Source organism: Parambassis ranga, chromosome 3 (genome assembly GCF_900634625.1).
Source record: "Parambassis ranga chromosome 3, fParRan2.1, whole genome shotgun sequence".
Classification (NCBI taxonomy): domain Eukaryota; kingdom Metazoa; phylum Chordata; class Actinopteri; family Ambassidae; genus Parambassis; species Parambassis ranga.
The window spans coordinates 4179644-4198142 of record NC_041024.1 but is presented as its reverse complement, the minus strand read 5'-3'; the positions used below and the strand labels follow the sequence as shown (position 1 = coordinate 4198142).

At 41.6% G+C, this 18499-nt stretch overlaps 1 protein-coding gene across 1 annotated transcript; it reads right to left on the bottom strand.

Annotated features, from left to right (window-relative positions):
- Positions 1–7214: 7214 nt before the first annotated feature.
- chst1 (carbohydrate (keratan sulfate Gal-6) sulfotransferase 1) lies at positions 7215–10087 on the bottom strand. Its single transcript, XM_028402362.1, has 2 exons — positions 9911–10087; positions 7215–8547 (listed from the first exon to the last, which is right to left on the bottom strand). The coding sequence occupies exon 2, from the start codon at positions 8499–8501 to the stop codon at positions 7215–7217; it is 1287 nt and encodes a 428-aa protein (XP_028258163.1). The 5' UTR covers positions 8502–8547; positions 9911–10087.
- Between the last annotated feature and the right edge of the window lie 8412 nt (positions 10088–18499).

Below are 18499 nucleotides of genomic sequence, written 5' to 3'. Positions count from 1 at the left end.
GCCAGCCTTTTCTCCAGAGGCAGCAGAGTAAAAAGAAACATATGTTCCACATCAGAAGTCTGAACACAGCAGGGGATGTTCTCTTTTTCAGAAAAAAATTGACAAACATGTCTCTGATGCAAAGATAGGGCTGAAATCCGCCCGCCACGGTGTGCAGTTTTGCAGATAATGCCCCACGACCATTGCCAATCTCTGCAAGGATTTAGGAGAAAATGCCTTTCCCATATGTATATGAGAGGGGGGGAAAACAGCGTGGTATACATGATATTATTATTATTTACAGTCTGAATGTCTGAGGTTTGTGTTTGGTAGCTCAGATGTATTCAAACACCACCCAGGTTTAGCCTCCGCCATGTATCAGACAAGGTTTCCACAGCACACATTTGCAAGTCGCATATCGGTGAATCAAAATGTCACACAGAGCCAAAACGGAGATATTTCCATGTTTTCCTCTATTCCCAGAGCTCAGATTCTTTTTCATTTTTAGCTCTTTACTTGTTTGCTTGTGTGCTAATCTCATTTCAGCTTTTTCAGGCCAGCCGAAGGGGAGAATTTGAGCAATGGCAGCAAAGCAAGAGCGAGAGCTGCAGCTGACCACAGTGACGTAAGCTGTGCTGACCGGCCTGACCGAGGCAACGTGCACATACGCACACACATCCTCTCACTCACCTATCACCACATTGCCACGGGGGGAATTAACCATCAATGGCTCCTCAGTGTGAATGTGTGTATATGTGTATGTGTGTGTGTGTGTGTGTGTGTGTGTGTGTGTGTGAGAGGGAATGTGTGTGAGAGAGTAACCTATGCTTGCCAGTTGCAGCTGCAGCTCCAAGCATTTCAGGGACAGACTATCATCTGCAGATTTTAAAATAAGTTCAAACAGGAAAGGAAGATTTAAGATTTAAGTTTTAAATCATTCCAACCATCATATTTTTTACCCAGATGGACTGTGTATTATTTTTCATTCTGATTTCGAATCCAATCTGACTGTTAAAACCAGTCGATCATCACTAAAATAATGTAATATGAGCTTGATATTACCTTGGAAACGGCTGCTGCGTATGTATCTGCTGCCCACATGTGTTATGTGTTGTTGGAGGCTGGACTCGTCACCATGGTAGCGGATGGTGATGGCAGCAGACAAGAACATTTTTCCTTTTTAAAATGTGTGTTAAATGTTTTCGGAGTCCCATGATATCTGCCTGATCTTGTTCTTCTTTTTTATGCCTAACATTAAGCAGTAGCTTTAAATGCCAAAGTCCACCTACGAGTGAAAAGGAAATATAAGTGGAAACTAGGGATGTCCCGATCAGGTTTTTTTGCCTTTGAGTCCGAGTCCGAGTCATTTGATTTTGAGTATCTGCTGATACCGAGTCCCGATCCGATACTTTCAAGATTCTCCATAAGATCAATAAACTTTCATTTCTAAAGAACATTTAACCCTGGAAAGGCCCCAATCATCAACTTTATTATTATTATTATTGTTATTATTAATGATATTAATATTAATGTTAATATTATCATTGTGAGTAGTGGTAGGCCTATTACCATAGCTTATCTGAGCATAGTCAACGGAGTTAAGTCAAACCAACTAGCACGTCATGAGCAACAGAGCCAAACAACACGCACTCTCTGGGAGTGGGCTCACCTGTGCGCACATGTGCTTGTGTGCGCACGCGTTTGCGTTTGCATGTGTGTATGCACATCAGGCCGCTGCAGACAGCTGCAGTGAATTTTACAAACGCCACCATGTAGACAGAAACACATAGAAACTGACAGCAGAGATGGCACCAGAGGACTGGGCAAGAGAACTAGACTGGGTGGCGCTGCAGCGAGTGCCGCCAGTGAGAAGGCAGAGAACTTCACTCGTACAAAGCGGACTCTCTCTGAGAGCAGGTTCTATACATGAGCATGTTTAGTGTCGTGGTGAATTATGGCAAAGTGTTGAAACGGTGTTGAGCAGCTTCACAGCTCTCCGTGTTGCTGTAACGTCCAAGCCCTGCCGCGCTGTGGCGCACCGTGGCGACGCAGCGAGCTGACCGTGGTCTGCTCAGAACATCACGTAAACGTTACACAATGAGTTAAAAAATAAGAACTATCGAGCCCATTTAATTTATCGTGCAGTTAATTGATTTATTGTTTATCGCTACAGGCCTAGTCATACCCCTACACTACAAGACACAGAGCCACCCTGCACAGAAGGCGTTAACTTTGACAGCCCTAATATATATATCCGAGTCCTGATCGGGAGGTAACATCCGATTCTGATCGAGTCTGAAATCACGTAATCGGGCCCGATTTCCGATCATGTGATCGGATCGGGACGTCCCTAGGGGAAACTAAATGGAAGTGACGAGCACAGAAAAAGCAATGAAAAGCCAATGTGATCTTATGGGTCATGTGTCATGTGTATTTTTTTTTCTTTACGTTTAGTCACTTTAAATGCTGTTACGTGTTTTAATTTCACTCACTCTTTAGAAGTGGTGGGAATTTCGGCTCTTTTGAGGGAGCAGGTTCTTATGGATCTCCTAAATAAAAGGAGCGTTTGCTCTTTTGGCTCCCATGTGGCTCCTTAGAGTGTTTTTGTTGTTTAGATTGATTTATTATCGAAAATAATGTCAAATTATTTGTGAAATGAATTCGTAACATACATGATATCAAAGCGTATTATTTGTATGGCTTATTATACTCAACAGAGTGCTGCAAAAAAATAAATGTTAAAGTACAAAAACAAAAAAGTCAATTTGACATTTAATTAGCCTGCTTGATGTAGGATTTTAATGCAAACTGCGAACTCGCCTTTGTATTAACAATTGTTAAAAATGAATTGGAATGAGACCTTTTTTCTGCGTTTCCTGCTGTCACTCAGACCACACATCATGAATTTGATCAGTCACGCTCTGCTTAAACAGTAAAAGCAGAGGGGGAAAAAATTCAGCTCCGATCGTTCACTTCAAAGAGCCGGTTCTTAGAGACCAACACATCACTACTCTGTAGTGAGCTCACAGTTAAATTTGTTTTCATTCATGGTTAGGGTTAGGGATCGACAACTACTGTTAAAGCTTAGGTTTTAAAAAAAAACATGGTTAGGGGCTTGGTGAACATGGTTTGGATTAACACAGAGACATTTATAATACATGTACAAGGAAAACTGTCCTCTTCTGCCACCATCATAGAGTCAGTGAAACTTAGTGAAAACTACAGTGGTGTGAAATGACATAAAAATGCTAAAAATGTGTATTAATAAAATGTGAAACGACTTAAAACCAAACAATGATCTGCACTTGATTCTAAATCTGCTCTTTAACCAGTCAGCTCCTAGCATAGGCAACATTGGACGCCACCAATTAAAAAAATAATAAATTTACCTCAGGAATTCTAGGAATTATATATATAATATATTATTATATATAATAATATTTTCCTGTAAGTTAGGCTGTTCAAAACAATATACACCTTTTAGTCTAATAATCAACAAAGAAAATGTAACATAGTCTGGCCTAAGGCACCGTGATGGCTAGATGGCTCTGCTTTTAACCAACAGTTTTTAATGCCAACAGTGAAAATGAAGCAGGTCTGGGTGTGGCCATTGTTCCATCCATTCATGAGCATGTGTTAATTAAAGCTAACATGGTGATTATATAATGATCTGGTTGCTACACGTCCTATCACCTCTGGCACAGCTCATCCAGCCTTCCCCTCCCCTGCTGCCATTTTTACCAGCAGTCATATGACAACTTGTGTAACCTGTGCAAAAACCAAACGGATCTCATGATTTTCACATGAATACTTTTGATTGCACTGCTCGACCCCGTGTTAAAAAAAAACAGCATAATAAAAATCTATGAGCAGTCACCTGAGCAACAGCTGATGAAATCATCATCCAGGGTGCTCAGATGCAGAGTCAAACGCCGTGACAAATTACTCTCAAAGGTGACTCGCGTTAAGGGGTCAGGGATGATACACGCTTGTTAGGATACAGGGATGCATATCTGCTGTACAGCAGCACACAGCAACACTGACACATGATTAAGTGTCACAATCCTCATGATCTGTTCACTTCAACGAGCGCTTCACACCACACAATAGCTGCACTATATCCTGCTAAGTGGCAGGACAGCAACAGCTACACACTGACATGTTCACACAAAAAAACAAAGACGTGTGATCAGCAGATTTTCCTCTGAAGGCTTCCTTTTGTTGGACTTTTTTCACTGTATTCCTGCACACTCTTCAAGAATATTCTCTTCCAGCAGCCTTTGTTCAAGTAGTTACCGAGACATGTTCTGTCAGCACAGCTCAGTAAACAGCGGGCACAAAAGAAGCGCACATCCTTCTGCTCCGTCATGGAGTCTCACAGGGTCAAATTATTAAGGTCACATTATGAGGGATAAGAATAAATAGTGGGGAAGACGAAGGGAGAGAGGGAGAGAGAAGGATTTTCTGTCATTTCTTCCAGGGGCTTGTGAACCATATGTTCAGCCCTGGGACACAATAAGCAACACAACGGGCTGGTTGAGGGCACAGAGACACACCGACACATGGGGAGCAGGCTGCAAAACAGGGAGCCAAGAGCTTCACTTGAGTAATATTATCCGAAGCTGTCCAATGACATTATTTTACTACTGCAGTAAGTAAATGACAGCCAGAAGCATCTATGATCGCCCTTGTTTTTGTTACTGCACATAACCACTCCTGCAAAATAACAAGCATTTTTTTTACAGCGTCTTCATTTCTCACATGCACTTAGCTAAGCTAACCCACTTTGTAGCTTTGTCCCTTACTGTCTTTTCTTATACTCAATCCATATTCTTTGTATTTGCTCAAAAAAATCATCTAAAAATGCACAAAAACCCAACTTTACAGCTATTTTTTCCCCTAAATTAAAAAAGTATGCCAAGCACATCCTGAAGATTCAGAGGTAAAGTGAAAAACAGAGAGTGAGCACTGAAGCAAAGGAACAATCCCCTGAGATCTCTGTAAGAAAGAAGGGGTGGATGATGGAGAAAGCACAGGCAGAGAGAGAGAGGGAGAGAGAGGGAGAGAGAGCGGGGGAGAGAGAGTTTGCCTCCAGTCTCAGCACAGAGGAGGATCAAAGGTTTGTGCTCTGCATCTCAATGGACATCCGGTCACCAATACTGATGAGCCCTGGCCTGTGATGCTCCATTCACAGGGTTTTATATCTTATGGCTAAACAAGTGGTCAATGCATGCACATAAATAGGTGTATTGATTGTAACATGCAAATCGAAGTCTCTGTCTACATGTGTTGTCATTAGTTTTAAAAGTTGTTTTACATCATTGTATCAGCTCATAATAAATAACTCTGCCCTCGCTGTCTGAAACATCCTTGTGTGCATGTTTTAAATACAACATATACCCATCATCGTATTAAATTCCGCCTCTCTGAAAGGTGTTTACTTTGCATTTATAGAGCGGCTGTGTTTCACACACACACACACACACACACACACACAACCTTTGACTGTGCCTGCGCTGCACAGTCCAAACCCCACGTTCATTTAAAGCTGCTACAGTAACAGAAGGAGATTTAGAAATGCGGAGCACAGCGTGAAATGATCGCTGTATTTGCACACTAACCGGAAAGACAAACTATAGCCGCTGCATACAGCTGGTAAACACGGCTTCAAATGCAAAACCTCAGCTGTGGGAATGTCTACCGGATCACAGCCGTCTGTGTGGCAGTCAGGGTTATCAAATCCATATTTATTTCCTGCAGCAAAAAAATGCTCACAGACTCCATCAATACCAAATAGCTGATAATATTTTGCATCAAATACTGTTGCCAATTAATTTTTTTAACGTCATTTTCTGCTTTAATTTTAACATATATCTGTTCTGTTTTTTCAGAAATATAAAAAGTGATCATTATTTTAAAACAGTGTAAATGGACTTTCATTTACATGGTGGGGGTGCACTGTACTGTACTTCCTGCTGTGACCTTCCACTGCATGTCAGCTGCTACTACAGTGATCAAAGGATTTGCCTCAGATTCTGGACAGCCATTGCTGTGATATTCTTTGTGTGTGATCTAATACTTGTGGCTGTGTTGTACTAGCTGCAAAAAAAATGTGTAATGCTACATGTAGCTTGATTAAGTTTTTTTTTTTTTTTTAAACCTAACCGAGTTTTTTTTTTATCACTTTTACTCCTAAACTAAGCCAAGATATAAAACTCAAGAGTTTGCATCTGCTGGAGCACCGACCTTTTTTTTTTAAAAAAGACAATCCTCAATCTTTCATCTATAAGATAATCAGATGCAGCATGGACTGTCAGGAGTGGCAGCATTATGCTTCAGAGAGAACGCCTAGCTTTCAGAGCTCTGGCACATTTTTCTTTTTTTATACCATCACCAAGAAATCCTTCATTTATTTATTTATTGATGTATTTATTTACCTTACTGCTACATATGAAAGAATAATTAAAACAGCAGCTCATCCGAATGCTTCGCTCTGATTGGAACATCTTTCCTGAATCCATCTTTTTAATCATCTTGAAAAATACTGTTATTCTTTTAACTACCTACATAATGGAGATTGCAGCATTACCTCTCATTAGTGTGTGTTTGTCTATCACAGATGGTTGTAAATCCTCTGATGAAACACTCGTGACCTCCAATGGGATTCTGTCCCTTTAACTTGAGAGCCTATTAATTGTCTGCAATTATCCTCTGCAAGCGTGGCATCTGTCAGAAGTATCTCTTCTCTTCCCACATGGATAGATAAATGCCATAGTGGTAAAGGTTGACTGCGACATTCACTATTTATTGCACAGAAGGGCTTGTACAGTCAAACTCTGCCATCACAGGTCTTTCACAAATAAAAATAAAAGAAAAGAAAAACAATAAAAAGAACCCCCTCACAAGTGTACTGTTTTCTTAAGGGCAATATTTTGTTAAAACGACATCTTGCATACAGAAAATGAACTGAAATCAGAGCTTTGGATGAGCTCTATTCATGAAAAAAAACAAAAATCTGAGTAATGAGACATTTGTAAACTAGCCTGTTTGATAACTTTGTGTTTAAAATGTGCTGTTCTGTAACATCTGGGAATCATCCACAGTTCCCTTGGTGCATTCAAAATCTTTAGTGCAAATTTCAAGAAACAAAAATAAAAAAAAAAACAAACTCATAAGGAACTTATAAGGCAACAATTATAAATATATCAAAAATAGTCATTAGAGAACTATCTTTGTTACAAAAAGGGTACAAAAGTTTTGTCCTGCACCAGTGAGACGGACATATTTTTCAGTTCCTCTACTGACTTCACAGCCTTGTATCCCAGCTGGTGGAGTACTTTTTGACACACAGTCTGTGTGTATTCAACCATGTCAAATGACAGTTTCAAACGCCAACTCTCTGCATTCGCTGCAGAGTCCCTCACCGTCCCAAACTTGTGTTTTGCTGAAGGCTCGTTGCTGCCACGAGTGTTCGCATGTATCCAGTCTTCCACGTTTTTATCCATAGGCAGCCCCAGGTAGTCATAGATCTCCTTTGTCTTTAGGAGCGGATTTCTCGCCAAATCCTCGTACCGAACCAGCATGTATTTCCCTTTCAGCCAATAGGGATGACTAAGACCAGTTGAAACAGAACTGAGAAAGTCCTCACAGACCACTGTAAGCTGACTCAAGTCTAGATTATAGGGCCTTCTCCCCGTGGCCCTCCAAATACGCCACAGACGATATGTATCCCTGAATGTCTCGATTCGTGATGACAGGATACCACGTGGGTCTCTGACAAGTTGAATCACTTTGATGTTCAGCCGTGGGTCTTCAACCAAAGCACGTAGATCTCCGATCTCTGGTACCCGGACTATTTTGATTGCCACGTGCCGCTTCTCTCGGCATGCCTCTGTTGCTAAGGTCATGTTTAGGGTCGCACATTTCTTCACGCAGTCCCCTTCTTCTACATTAACGTCAGCAGGACCAAAGGCGTCACACACCGGTTGTTGGCACAAGGCTCGGCTGGCGCCGCGGCGGAACAGTTTGTCTGTAGTGTGGTTCGTTGGTGTCGGTTTGATGTAGCTCTCCAGGAAATAGAGGTCGCACCCGTACAGGCTGCGCAGAAGGTCCCGACTGGCGCCCAGCATCACGCGCCGGTCTGCAGAGTAGCGGCTGTGCGACAGACGTGGAATCAAAGTGGTCTGAACATGATAGAGGGGTTCAAACAGGTAGAAAACCTCCTGGTGCTGGTTGAGCAGCTGGCCGACAAAAGAGGAGCCGCTACGTGTGGTGGCCAGGACCAGAATGTGCGTTTTACGCGTGGCGTTAATGGAGAAGTAAGGGTAGTCATCGCAGCCTCCCCCGCCTGCTGTTCCCCGCTCAAAGGGAGGTTCTGTCTCTTGTCCCCCAAGACCACAGTTCTGGGGACTGGGCAGCGGGCACAGCTGGAAAGGCTTGGAGGTGAGTGTCCGGATGGCTGTGTACTGGATGGCAATGGAGGCCAAGGCCAGCAGAATCACTGCCTTCCAGGAACATTGCATGGCTGAACCACTTCATTTAGACACGGCGGTCCATACCAGGTCCTCCCTGCGAACAAAGAATGTCTTTTAATCCTTACAAATGAGGAAAATCTGTGCATGTGTTCACTCCAACACATTACTACAAATTAAATCACTTGCTGTCATAACACACAGAGAGATATTTTTAAATTCGGTTTTATTTAAAATATCCTAATTAACACAGAGACAACTTGCATTACGACTGATTTTTAGAATTGAGGATGAGTCATGGGTGGGTCACAGTGGGTCAAATACGAACACAATCTATGTCTATATCCATCTATATATTTCCACTTCCATGTAAAACAAAATAAGAAACCTGTTTCCTTACTATGCATATGACCATAAACGCTTAAGGAGGAAACAACAGCAGTCACCATGAGAGCTGTGTGATTTTCTTGTGTTTCAGCTTGTAGTGCTGCAGTCTAATTCCCAGAAAATTAGACTTGCTTCCTATGCAATCACATCTGATACAGGCTCCTCAGCTGAGCGGGACCGAGTACAGAAAATATCACTTTACATAACAATTCATTTAATTTGCCCCTATTTGGGCTTTATAAAATCATCATAAGCCACACAGAATACTTCACTAAGTACTGCAGTACACTCCATACATCCAGCCTGGCTCTCTCTCTCTGTGTGTGTCTGTGCCGTTCCAGTCAAGGACCCTGCTTTGCCTCATTGGAGAGCATGAGCCTTGTGGTGTACCACTTGTTCATAAAGAGGGAAGAAAAAGTCTTAGTCAGCCTACAAAGGTAAACAATAGTTTCAAGCTTCAGCGGCAATGTCATATGAAGGGGAACCGGTGCTCTAAGTGAGGATGTAGATGATATAAATCTGATCCATTAAGGGCTTTTTAAATAACAGCCAGTATGATAATCAGATAACAGTGAACTTTAATGGTGGCTCACTCAGACCATGCAGGAGACTTGTGTGTAGCCCAGATGGAGGATGATGCATCTCTCTCTCTCTCTCATCACTCTCTCTCTGCACAAATGCTGTTTAAAAATAATAATATCTGGTTTTCTCTACAACAGCACTTAGAAACTGCCTCTTTAGCAGCGGTCTGTTTGTCAGACTGTCAGAGAGGAGGGCTGCTGCATACACTCTTACAATAACACAACACACTGACTTCTATGGCCACCGATGGCAACACAGATGGAAGAGCATCAGTGCCTTCTTCTCTTAGACATTTTGAATGAAAAGGCCCACAACACTGCAGCGGGGAACAGGTTCGGCTGACAAGAGATTTTCCGCGATGCAGACATCCTTCCCAATGCTGCGATAACAACGCGCAAATGAACCCCTACACCAAGCCGCAAGTGTTCACAAATAATGAGCACAGTTCAAAAAAAATATTATGAATTAAATTCACACTTGTCCCGTTATACCTTGTTGGTAGTTGTAGTATTCTCATGATGTGCCGTAGTCCACGAATAGCGGGGTGCGTTCTCACTGTCAGTCCCTCCAGAATGAATTTCCACCGTGCGCTTCTTCTCGGTTAGGAGAGAATAAATGCGCCCGGCGGACGCGTATATTCCATATAACGGTTTAAAGGGTTAAATTGGTTGGCTTCAGACACACAGAGGGAAAAAAACAAAGAAGGAAAGTAGGAAAACTGTTGGTTAGAAGCCGGAGCGCCTGTGTTGTTACTGAGCAGCACAAGAAGCGAGACTATACCGGCGTAAGCGACAGCCCGGGCTCCCCTTATATGATGCGCAGAGGCTGAGTGTGTGAGGTACACAAGGACCGACTGTCTGGACCACACCAGACCCCTCCCCCTTTCCACCTGCCCCTCTCTCTCTCTCTCTCTCTCTCTCTCTCTCTCTCTCTCACACACACACACACACACTCCCCTCCTCCTCACACCCTCACATCAGCTCCTTTCACTCAGCAGTGATTCCATTCACCATTTTTATTAACTTGCATGCAAATGTTTGGTTTGTGTGAAACTAATAAATTGCATTCCTTTTTCTTCTTCTTCTTCTTCTTCTTCATGAACGCAGGTTCGTTTGGCCCGCTCATCTTACACGCCATCCTTCTTGTCTGATTAAAAACATTCGTGCCAGCTGGAGGGATTTTATAAAAAAAAAAAAAAAAAAAAAAAGTTCTGCTCTGACTTTGACATGAACTCGTCACATCAGCATTACTGCCTGGGGCTCTGTGATTCTGCAAAGCCTCCTGTCTCCAGGGCATCTGTAACCCACTTTATTGATACAGGAGTGGGTGGGCCCACAATCAACATGATAGGAGTGTGCAAACACTGTATAAGAAGTTAATGGAGACGCACAGGACATCTTTTATAAATGAGTATACTACAGAGGCCAGTGACCATAACACATACTGTTTGCCAGTTCATGAAAATGATCTTTTTTCTCCAGTGTTCATCCAGCTGATTTGCTTTGTCCTTTATTCATTAAACTTCCTGACCTTCTGGATAAATGCAGACCCACATCCATTTATTAAAAACACTGACAACTTCCTGGGATGAGGGATAAAACACTTGATGATTTTTATTCACAAGTGAATAAGTTATACTGTTTTGCAGCCTTGGCATTTAATAATCTAAACCTTTTATTAGTGAATGAATTAGTCAATGGCCAAAATACTAAACCCATGGCAGCCCATCCAACAGAGAAAAAAATACTCTTAATACTAACATAGGATGCTGTTTAAAGCAACAAAAGCACGTGGACAGCCAGCCACCATATGTGCCTGCTGTTTCCTGTCCAGCCTACTGTAAAGTCTGATGAAGGCTGATGAGGTCAGGACATGTAAGCTCGACCACACTGGAAAGATCATTTCATTGAGCTTATTTGTGGCGCACCGAAACAGGAAGCTGACACACACAGTTCATCTAAATCCTCATTATATGCTCTAAATAACTGCAACAGTTAGTCAATAAACGGAAACACTGAAGTCTGGAAGGAGGAGATTCTTCCATAAAATGCCAAAAATACACTGATTAATCATGGGAATTAGTATGAAATCTCACATAGTGCTGTGTTATTACAATCATTTTGTCTTGTTATAACAATATATAGAACATTCTGTTTAAAGTGATGGTGACACAAGTTGTTATAACAAGACACTTTTCACAATGTAACATGATTCTGATGATGATTGTTTTTTTTTCCAGCATTGCAGTGCAGCACTGATTGATTCTGATGTAATTAAACTCTAACATGCTAAACAGCAGAATGATAAAACCATGCTTCATTCCTGATAATGAATGGATAATGATGGAATTGATCTGAAAGCAGGTCCAGCTGACAGACCTTCAATGTGAAGTAATTGGTTTTCCATTGTCCTGGCAGAGAACACTGCTTCTCAAGTGTCTGAAGACACCAAGAGTCTGTAGAATCATGGGTAATTCCTTCATTTCACGCAGCTCTTCAACAAACTTCTCTGCCATTTTCTTAGCAAGTCCATCCTAAAATATATGACAACAAACTTTCTAGTTTCAATCTGACATATTGTGGAGTCCAGATATAAATAGGAATAAAACAGGAAAACATTACAGAAGGACTAATAGCTAATTATTTTTTAAATTACCACCCCCCCTCCTTCTCTCCATACATACTCTTGTGGAGATCACATGCACTATGAAAGTCAATCATCAGCTCCAGCAGGTCTTTGATTGCGTCTCTCTCTCTCTGTGTATGTTTCTGGTCACATTTATTTGCCCTTTCCCGAGTGCTCTGTGAATCCTCTCTATTGTCCCAGCCGAGCAGATGAAAGCCTTCTGGTTGTGCTTATAGCAGTGGTGCCCACAGGAAGGCCGGTGACGCAGCAGCTATACAGCTCTGATTCCACGGCTGTCCCCTGAGCGTTCATGTCAATGAACCCAGCTTGTGCAAACCTTGTCGAGGGACGCACTCCCACACCGAAGCTGGGCATCTGCTGCAGCGCGATAGCCTTTCAGCACATTATCACGTAAGGCTATTCTTCTTGAGCATGCTATAAAAGGATTTGTAATAGATTCATAACACGCCAGGCTAAATAATGTGTGTACAGGGGGGTAGCTGGCTTTGTTCTCTGCTGCCAGTATGCACATGGTGAAAGAAGCCGGGATTTGGTGTCTGCCATTTTTCATTCACAACTTGGAACTCCGTGCGCACAAGGATTTCAAGGGATTGTCTTGTTCTTCTCTACTAAATAGAAGGAGGCAGATCAGAGAGCATCTCCATGTATTAAAGCCCTGTGTTATTGCTATTGGTATTAACATCTGAAGCCTATTTTTTAAAATTTAATATAACATTATTTATAGTGCTTCCTGCTTTTATTGTTGTGGGTGTTTTTCCTTCTCAGTGCACTAGAAAGGAGGTTAATGTAAAGAGAAGTCCAACCTCCACAAGCAACTTTTTCTATCACTGCTGAGCTTAAAAAAACATTTTTAAATTTACATTGCACAGATTTGCATTCTGAAGATACAGCATTTCCCCAGACAGTGCCAGAATGATTTCCTCCGACTGCCACACACAGGGGAACGCAGCTGTTAATTGAGCTGTACATAATCTATGGAAATTAACTTTCCTGGCTATGGTGGAGGCAACTGCATCCAAAAGTCAAACACCATGACTTTCCTCTGCCACGCTGTTCCCCCTGTTACAGTTAAGGGTGTCTTCAAAATATCTGAATAACTGAATAGGAACTAGGACAATTTTACATGATATTTTAACCTCTATATTTATTTTGTACTAAAGCTACATTTGTACCTAAACCTTCTAGTCCTTCAGGGTTGTGATAGTATCAAGGGGGGGAGGGGGGGGGGCAGCAACCAGCTCTACGAGCAGGTCCTGGGTCCGCCTCACAGTCTTCACACAGTGCCTGGTACACCTCTAAAAGAGGGCGCCCAGAGGGCTTTCTAACCAAATGCCCAAACCACATTAACTGGCTCCTCTCAATGTGAAGGTGATTTCTGCTTCTAGTATTTGTAATTATAGGTCATTAGAAGGACGTCATCTGCAAAAAGGAGAAACGTGACCGACCCATGCTGGACGCCCTTCTCCAATTCTGTCTCTTGAAAAAAAAAAAAAACATGACCAGAAACATGGCGCCGCCCTGCTGGAGTGAACAAGTGTGACATACAGACAAGCCAAGTAATTATAAATTGTAAATAAAGACGCACTGACCGTTTGAGAGGTCACCCTTAGGTTTCTGAAGTGTGGTTTTGAAGCTCCATGCGAGAGGCTTTGGCCATCACCATCTGTAGCAAGTCAGTGGAGCCGAGCTGGGTGGGCAGTCACATTCCGGCATTACAAACTGTGAAGTTTGACATTTTTCAGCATAGAAGTCTATGGAGCTTGACTTACTTTTTGGAGCCAACCCCCAGGAGGCCAGGAGGTTCATCTGCTCTGATCAGCTTCAATGGAAACATGATACCCTGATAAATATGCTAATTTTTGCCCCTTTTTTAGCCAGCCACCTCTTCCACCTGCCAAGCAGAGCATCACTCAGTCAGAGTTAGCTGTTAGGAGACTGATATCAAAGACATTCACTCACCTCCATCCTCTATTCAGGATATTTTCTGACACTTATATGATGCCAAATGAGATGGTGAGTCAGTCAGGTAAAAACACATTAACACACATATAGGCTTAATTATAGTAGGTACAGAGTGTTCTGGTTCAGATGATGTTCAGGTGGTGCCTTGTATATTGCAGAAGTAGCATCCTGAGACGCAGCCAAACCTCGGGATTTTGGGGATGTAACAGATAATGTGGGGCCAGTTCCTCCTAAATTCTACAACAAAAAACAATCAATGGTATCGTAGAGAAAAACAGAAGAAAATTGATTTGCCTAAATGCCCTTCAATTATTCTAATCAGAGTTCTTATGTGAGATGGAGCAGAAATCAAGACAGGGCTGCTGGGTTTTAAGAGCGTACAGTCCGGTTTGCTGTAAGCCTTGTTAGCTTATCTGCCCCCTCTCAACATGATTTCTGTGCTCTCACCTTGCTCAACCAGGACTGTACCAGCATGTGTGTGTGTGTGTGTGTGTCACCTAAGAAAGAAAACAAAACTGCACCACAAGAATCACAGAAAGTGTCTCGTTAGGATCTTAGTCACCAATGGCTGCTTGACTGACTGATAATGATTGTTCCAGTCGTTCTCATTACAGTCAGAGTAGCCATATGCTGTTTGTGAGTTAATTAAAATATTTTTTCCCCCTCAGTCAGTGTTAGTAACTGTGGTTTCTAATTACACATTCTCTGAATTACACGGGTGTTTTGTGATTCGGATGATGCAATTAATGTTACGTTATGTTTTGGAAAACAGGACAAAGTGTTCTAATTGCTATGTGCGAAAGTAACAAGATTTACATTCTTTTGTTTTTTAATTTTTGGTTTGAATCAATAGGAATTAAAGCTCTAAGTGCCTACTTTGCAATTACACTTATTTACCAAAAAAACTGTACTTATGCGTCCTCTCTTAATCGCACACAGCAGGTCAGCAGCTGCAAGAGTTTGCTATGGTGATTGGGTAAAGAGGACAGGTTTCGGGCTACTGTTTGGAATTTAATGCAAAAAAAAGAAGGGACATCCAAATCTGCATCTATTACAGTGAATATGTAAGTAACCTGCTGTCTCCAGCAGCTCTGGTACTGCTGTAGCTATTGCTTGGAATTTGGACTTGACGCTGCTCCCTCAGGATGAGCTTTGTGCAGTGGAAACCCTCAGAGCTGCGCCTGTCATTCTGCCGTACTGGCTGCTTTGTCAAAGGTCTGCTTAATCAAATAGACACCATATACTCCGTCTCTCCATGCATCCATATGTATGTGGGGCCCCAGATTTGATAAATGACTTCATAGCCATGGCAAGAAAGAAAAATAACAATATAACAATATGACATTTGAAACAGACTCTCTGGTTGTACACACAGACCACACGATGCACATTTTGAGGTTTCTTCTTTCAGCTGATTAAAGCAGACATATATTTAAAAACACCTTTTTTTCTTTTTCAAGATGATGGTGCTGCAGTGTCTAATTAAAATTTCAGCTTGTTTTCAGCATGGTGTCATAATGTGACCAAAAGTAAATGGACACCATGAGGACGTCTTAATCTCTACCTGCAGCTGCTTATTGTTTGCCTTATTGATTGATTGTCCATGATGAATCAGCAGTTGTGTAAAGTAACTAAGTATTTGTACTTCTTTACTGTACTTAAGTACATTTTTACGTATTTATACTTTACTTAAGTAAACATAATTGTGCATACTTTATACTGTTACTCCATTACATTACACTAATGCCACCACCTACATACATGCCACACTCTCTGTGTGTACTTTTACTTGTAATATTTTTAAGTAAATTTAAAAGTAAGTACTTAAGCCTTTTACTTAAATGTAGGGTATGAGATTTCATTCTGATGCACTTTTTGTTAAATTAGTGTAACTTCTCTTTAGAATCCGATAGCAACTGATTAGTTCGGCAGTTTCACATTAAAATGAAGAATATGAATCATCCGTGGAAGCTATAAACTAAAAACATCAGCCAATCCTCCGGGTGGACCCTGCGCGGAGTATTGGCTGGTTGTCACTCTCTTCCTGCTCTGCGTGCACCAGAGAGGTACGTGCATGATGGCCGAAGTCACACACCGCAGCTCGTCTTCAGGTGATGTGCGTCCATGTGATTTGGAGGCGTGGCTTCGGGGTGAGCTCCGAGAGAAAGGGGCGTATGTTTACGTTCAAAATCTGGCTGACTCACTGAGTTTTCAAAATCTCCTACCCTACCTTTAAATAGGATTCTTGATGCAACAGTTCAACTTTTACTTATTATATTACTTAGTATATATTTTACTTGGTAATTGTACTTTTACTTAAGTACCAAGCTTCAGTACTTCCTCCACCACTGTGAATCAGTCAGTGTATACTGACATTTTATGGACAAAATGTCCTGGAAATGTTCCTGTTTCCAGATTAACAGTTTCAAACTTTCATTAATTGAGTAATTGTTGCAGCCTTGGAGCAGTATATAATGAGTATTTAGACAGTAAACTTGTGTAGCTTCCTGTTTCAACAGGACACAGAGTAAAACTCAAAGAAATGATCTTTCCAGTTTGGTGTAGTAACTTGCCTGTCCTGACCTCTCCACCCTTCATCCAACTTTACAAAAGCCTAACATGCAGGGAACCAATAAACTGCAGGCTAGCAAACACATAGTGTATGCTGCTGATAAAACTGATGATGTTTCAACCCTGTTCACATAGTTATGGTAAGGGTTAGGGTCAGGAAGGCAGCTATTACGCTTCAGGGAATAGAACCAGGAACTCATTAAACAGTGCTATCATTATTTGGATCACAGTGGCTTCCCATGATTCATTGTATCTGGTTAAAATCTAGAAGAATCAGGTCTGACAGCAGAGAGAGTGGATCTAGTTAGAGAAGAATCTCAATGCAGAGATCAGGTAATGAAGGTGCGATGGCTACTCCATCCCGCAAAACAACTCGACCGGTGCACATTTCTGCATTGTGATTGTATGGAAAGCAGCATCCCACGCCACGCACCAACGTATTCATTATGGAAGTCCCAAATCCTGCATATATTTTATTACAGCTCAGTCACCTCATTTAAATCCCCCCCAATCCTACCCGGCAAGGCGTTTAAGCCAATCCTAAAGTTGGAATTACTGTGGTTAAGTCTCCATTAGCCGTGCTCCATCCTTCAGCTGCACCACCGATATTGCAGATACGGACACCTCCACTTCCTGTAACCAGCTGATACATGCCATAATAATGCTAATGCAATGCAAACTCTGCTGCCAACAGCAGATTAACAGGAGCTTCAGATGAGTCTGGCACATCTTCATCCCAACCCTGTGCCCTTAATCATTTGGTGGGCTGGATTGGATTGGTGGCCTGCCAGTGAACTACAGTTCTATATTCTGTACTTAACCCCTTAAAAACCAAAGACTTTTATTTACAAACTGAATTAGAGAGTAAACAAAATGACAATAATGTGTGAATGAATCTACATGACTGATGCAGTTTAAAGACCTAGAGAAGACAGAAACATGTGATGGGACCCAAGTCCAGACAGACAGGGTTACTTTTACTTTTTTGTAGTAGTAGTTTTTTTGATGATATTTGGGCAACAAAACTGCTTAGTGAGTTTAAGAAAAGGGTCATGGTTTGGGGAAAAAGTGAACCTTTTTCTCAGGTTTGTAATATATGAACTGGTGGTTTTGAAAGTATACTTGGGAGGTTATCTGTGGATCATTTCCAAGAGTTTAAATCGAGCCAACTAGACTCAAGGATTGTTTTTTGAAGATGTTTCGCCACTGACACAGTTTCTGGTTGTTAACTGACCATTAACTAACAATGTGAGTTCCTGCAAGATCCACCCACAGAGGTCCCGAAGACATAAAAACACAGATTCCCCCATCAGAATGGTAGCAGAACTGAAGAAGCCACTTGGTCCAGTTGCCTCAATTTAAACTCTTAGAAATATACTTGGGAGGTTATAAATGGAACTAACTGTAATCTTCTTTACAAGATGCCGGTTGGTTGAGACATAACATCTAACATCTTAGTCTGAACCCTGACAAGATGGATTTGAGGTTCATGGGTTCCTGGATGATGTACTGATTCACAGTGCAACAATATGAGTAAACTATTGGACAACTCCTCTCACACAGGCCTGGTATGACTGATGTACTGTCCACAAACAGATGTGAGGAAACTTGTTTAACCAAATTTAACCCTTTTTTCCCTTAACCATGTTGACTTTGTGCCACAAAGTCACAAAGCTATAGCATTTTGTTCCTAGGATCTGTAGTGACAGTCCTTATCAGTGAATAAGGACAAGCAATCTATTGGGTTTTCAAACATGGGGGGTGGATTCAATTTCCTTATCTAACGCTTGATAAGAAAGTGAATTAGCATATTTCCCAAAAAATTACAGCAGCACTTTTAACTAAGAAATTGGATGGGTGATGACATCACCAACATATTAATAATATGGCAGATCTCCGGG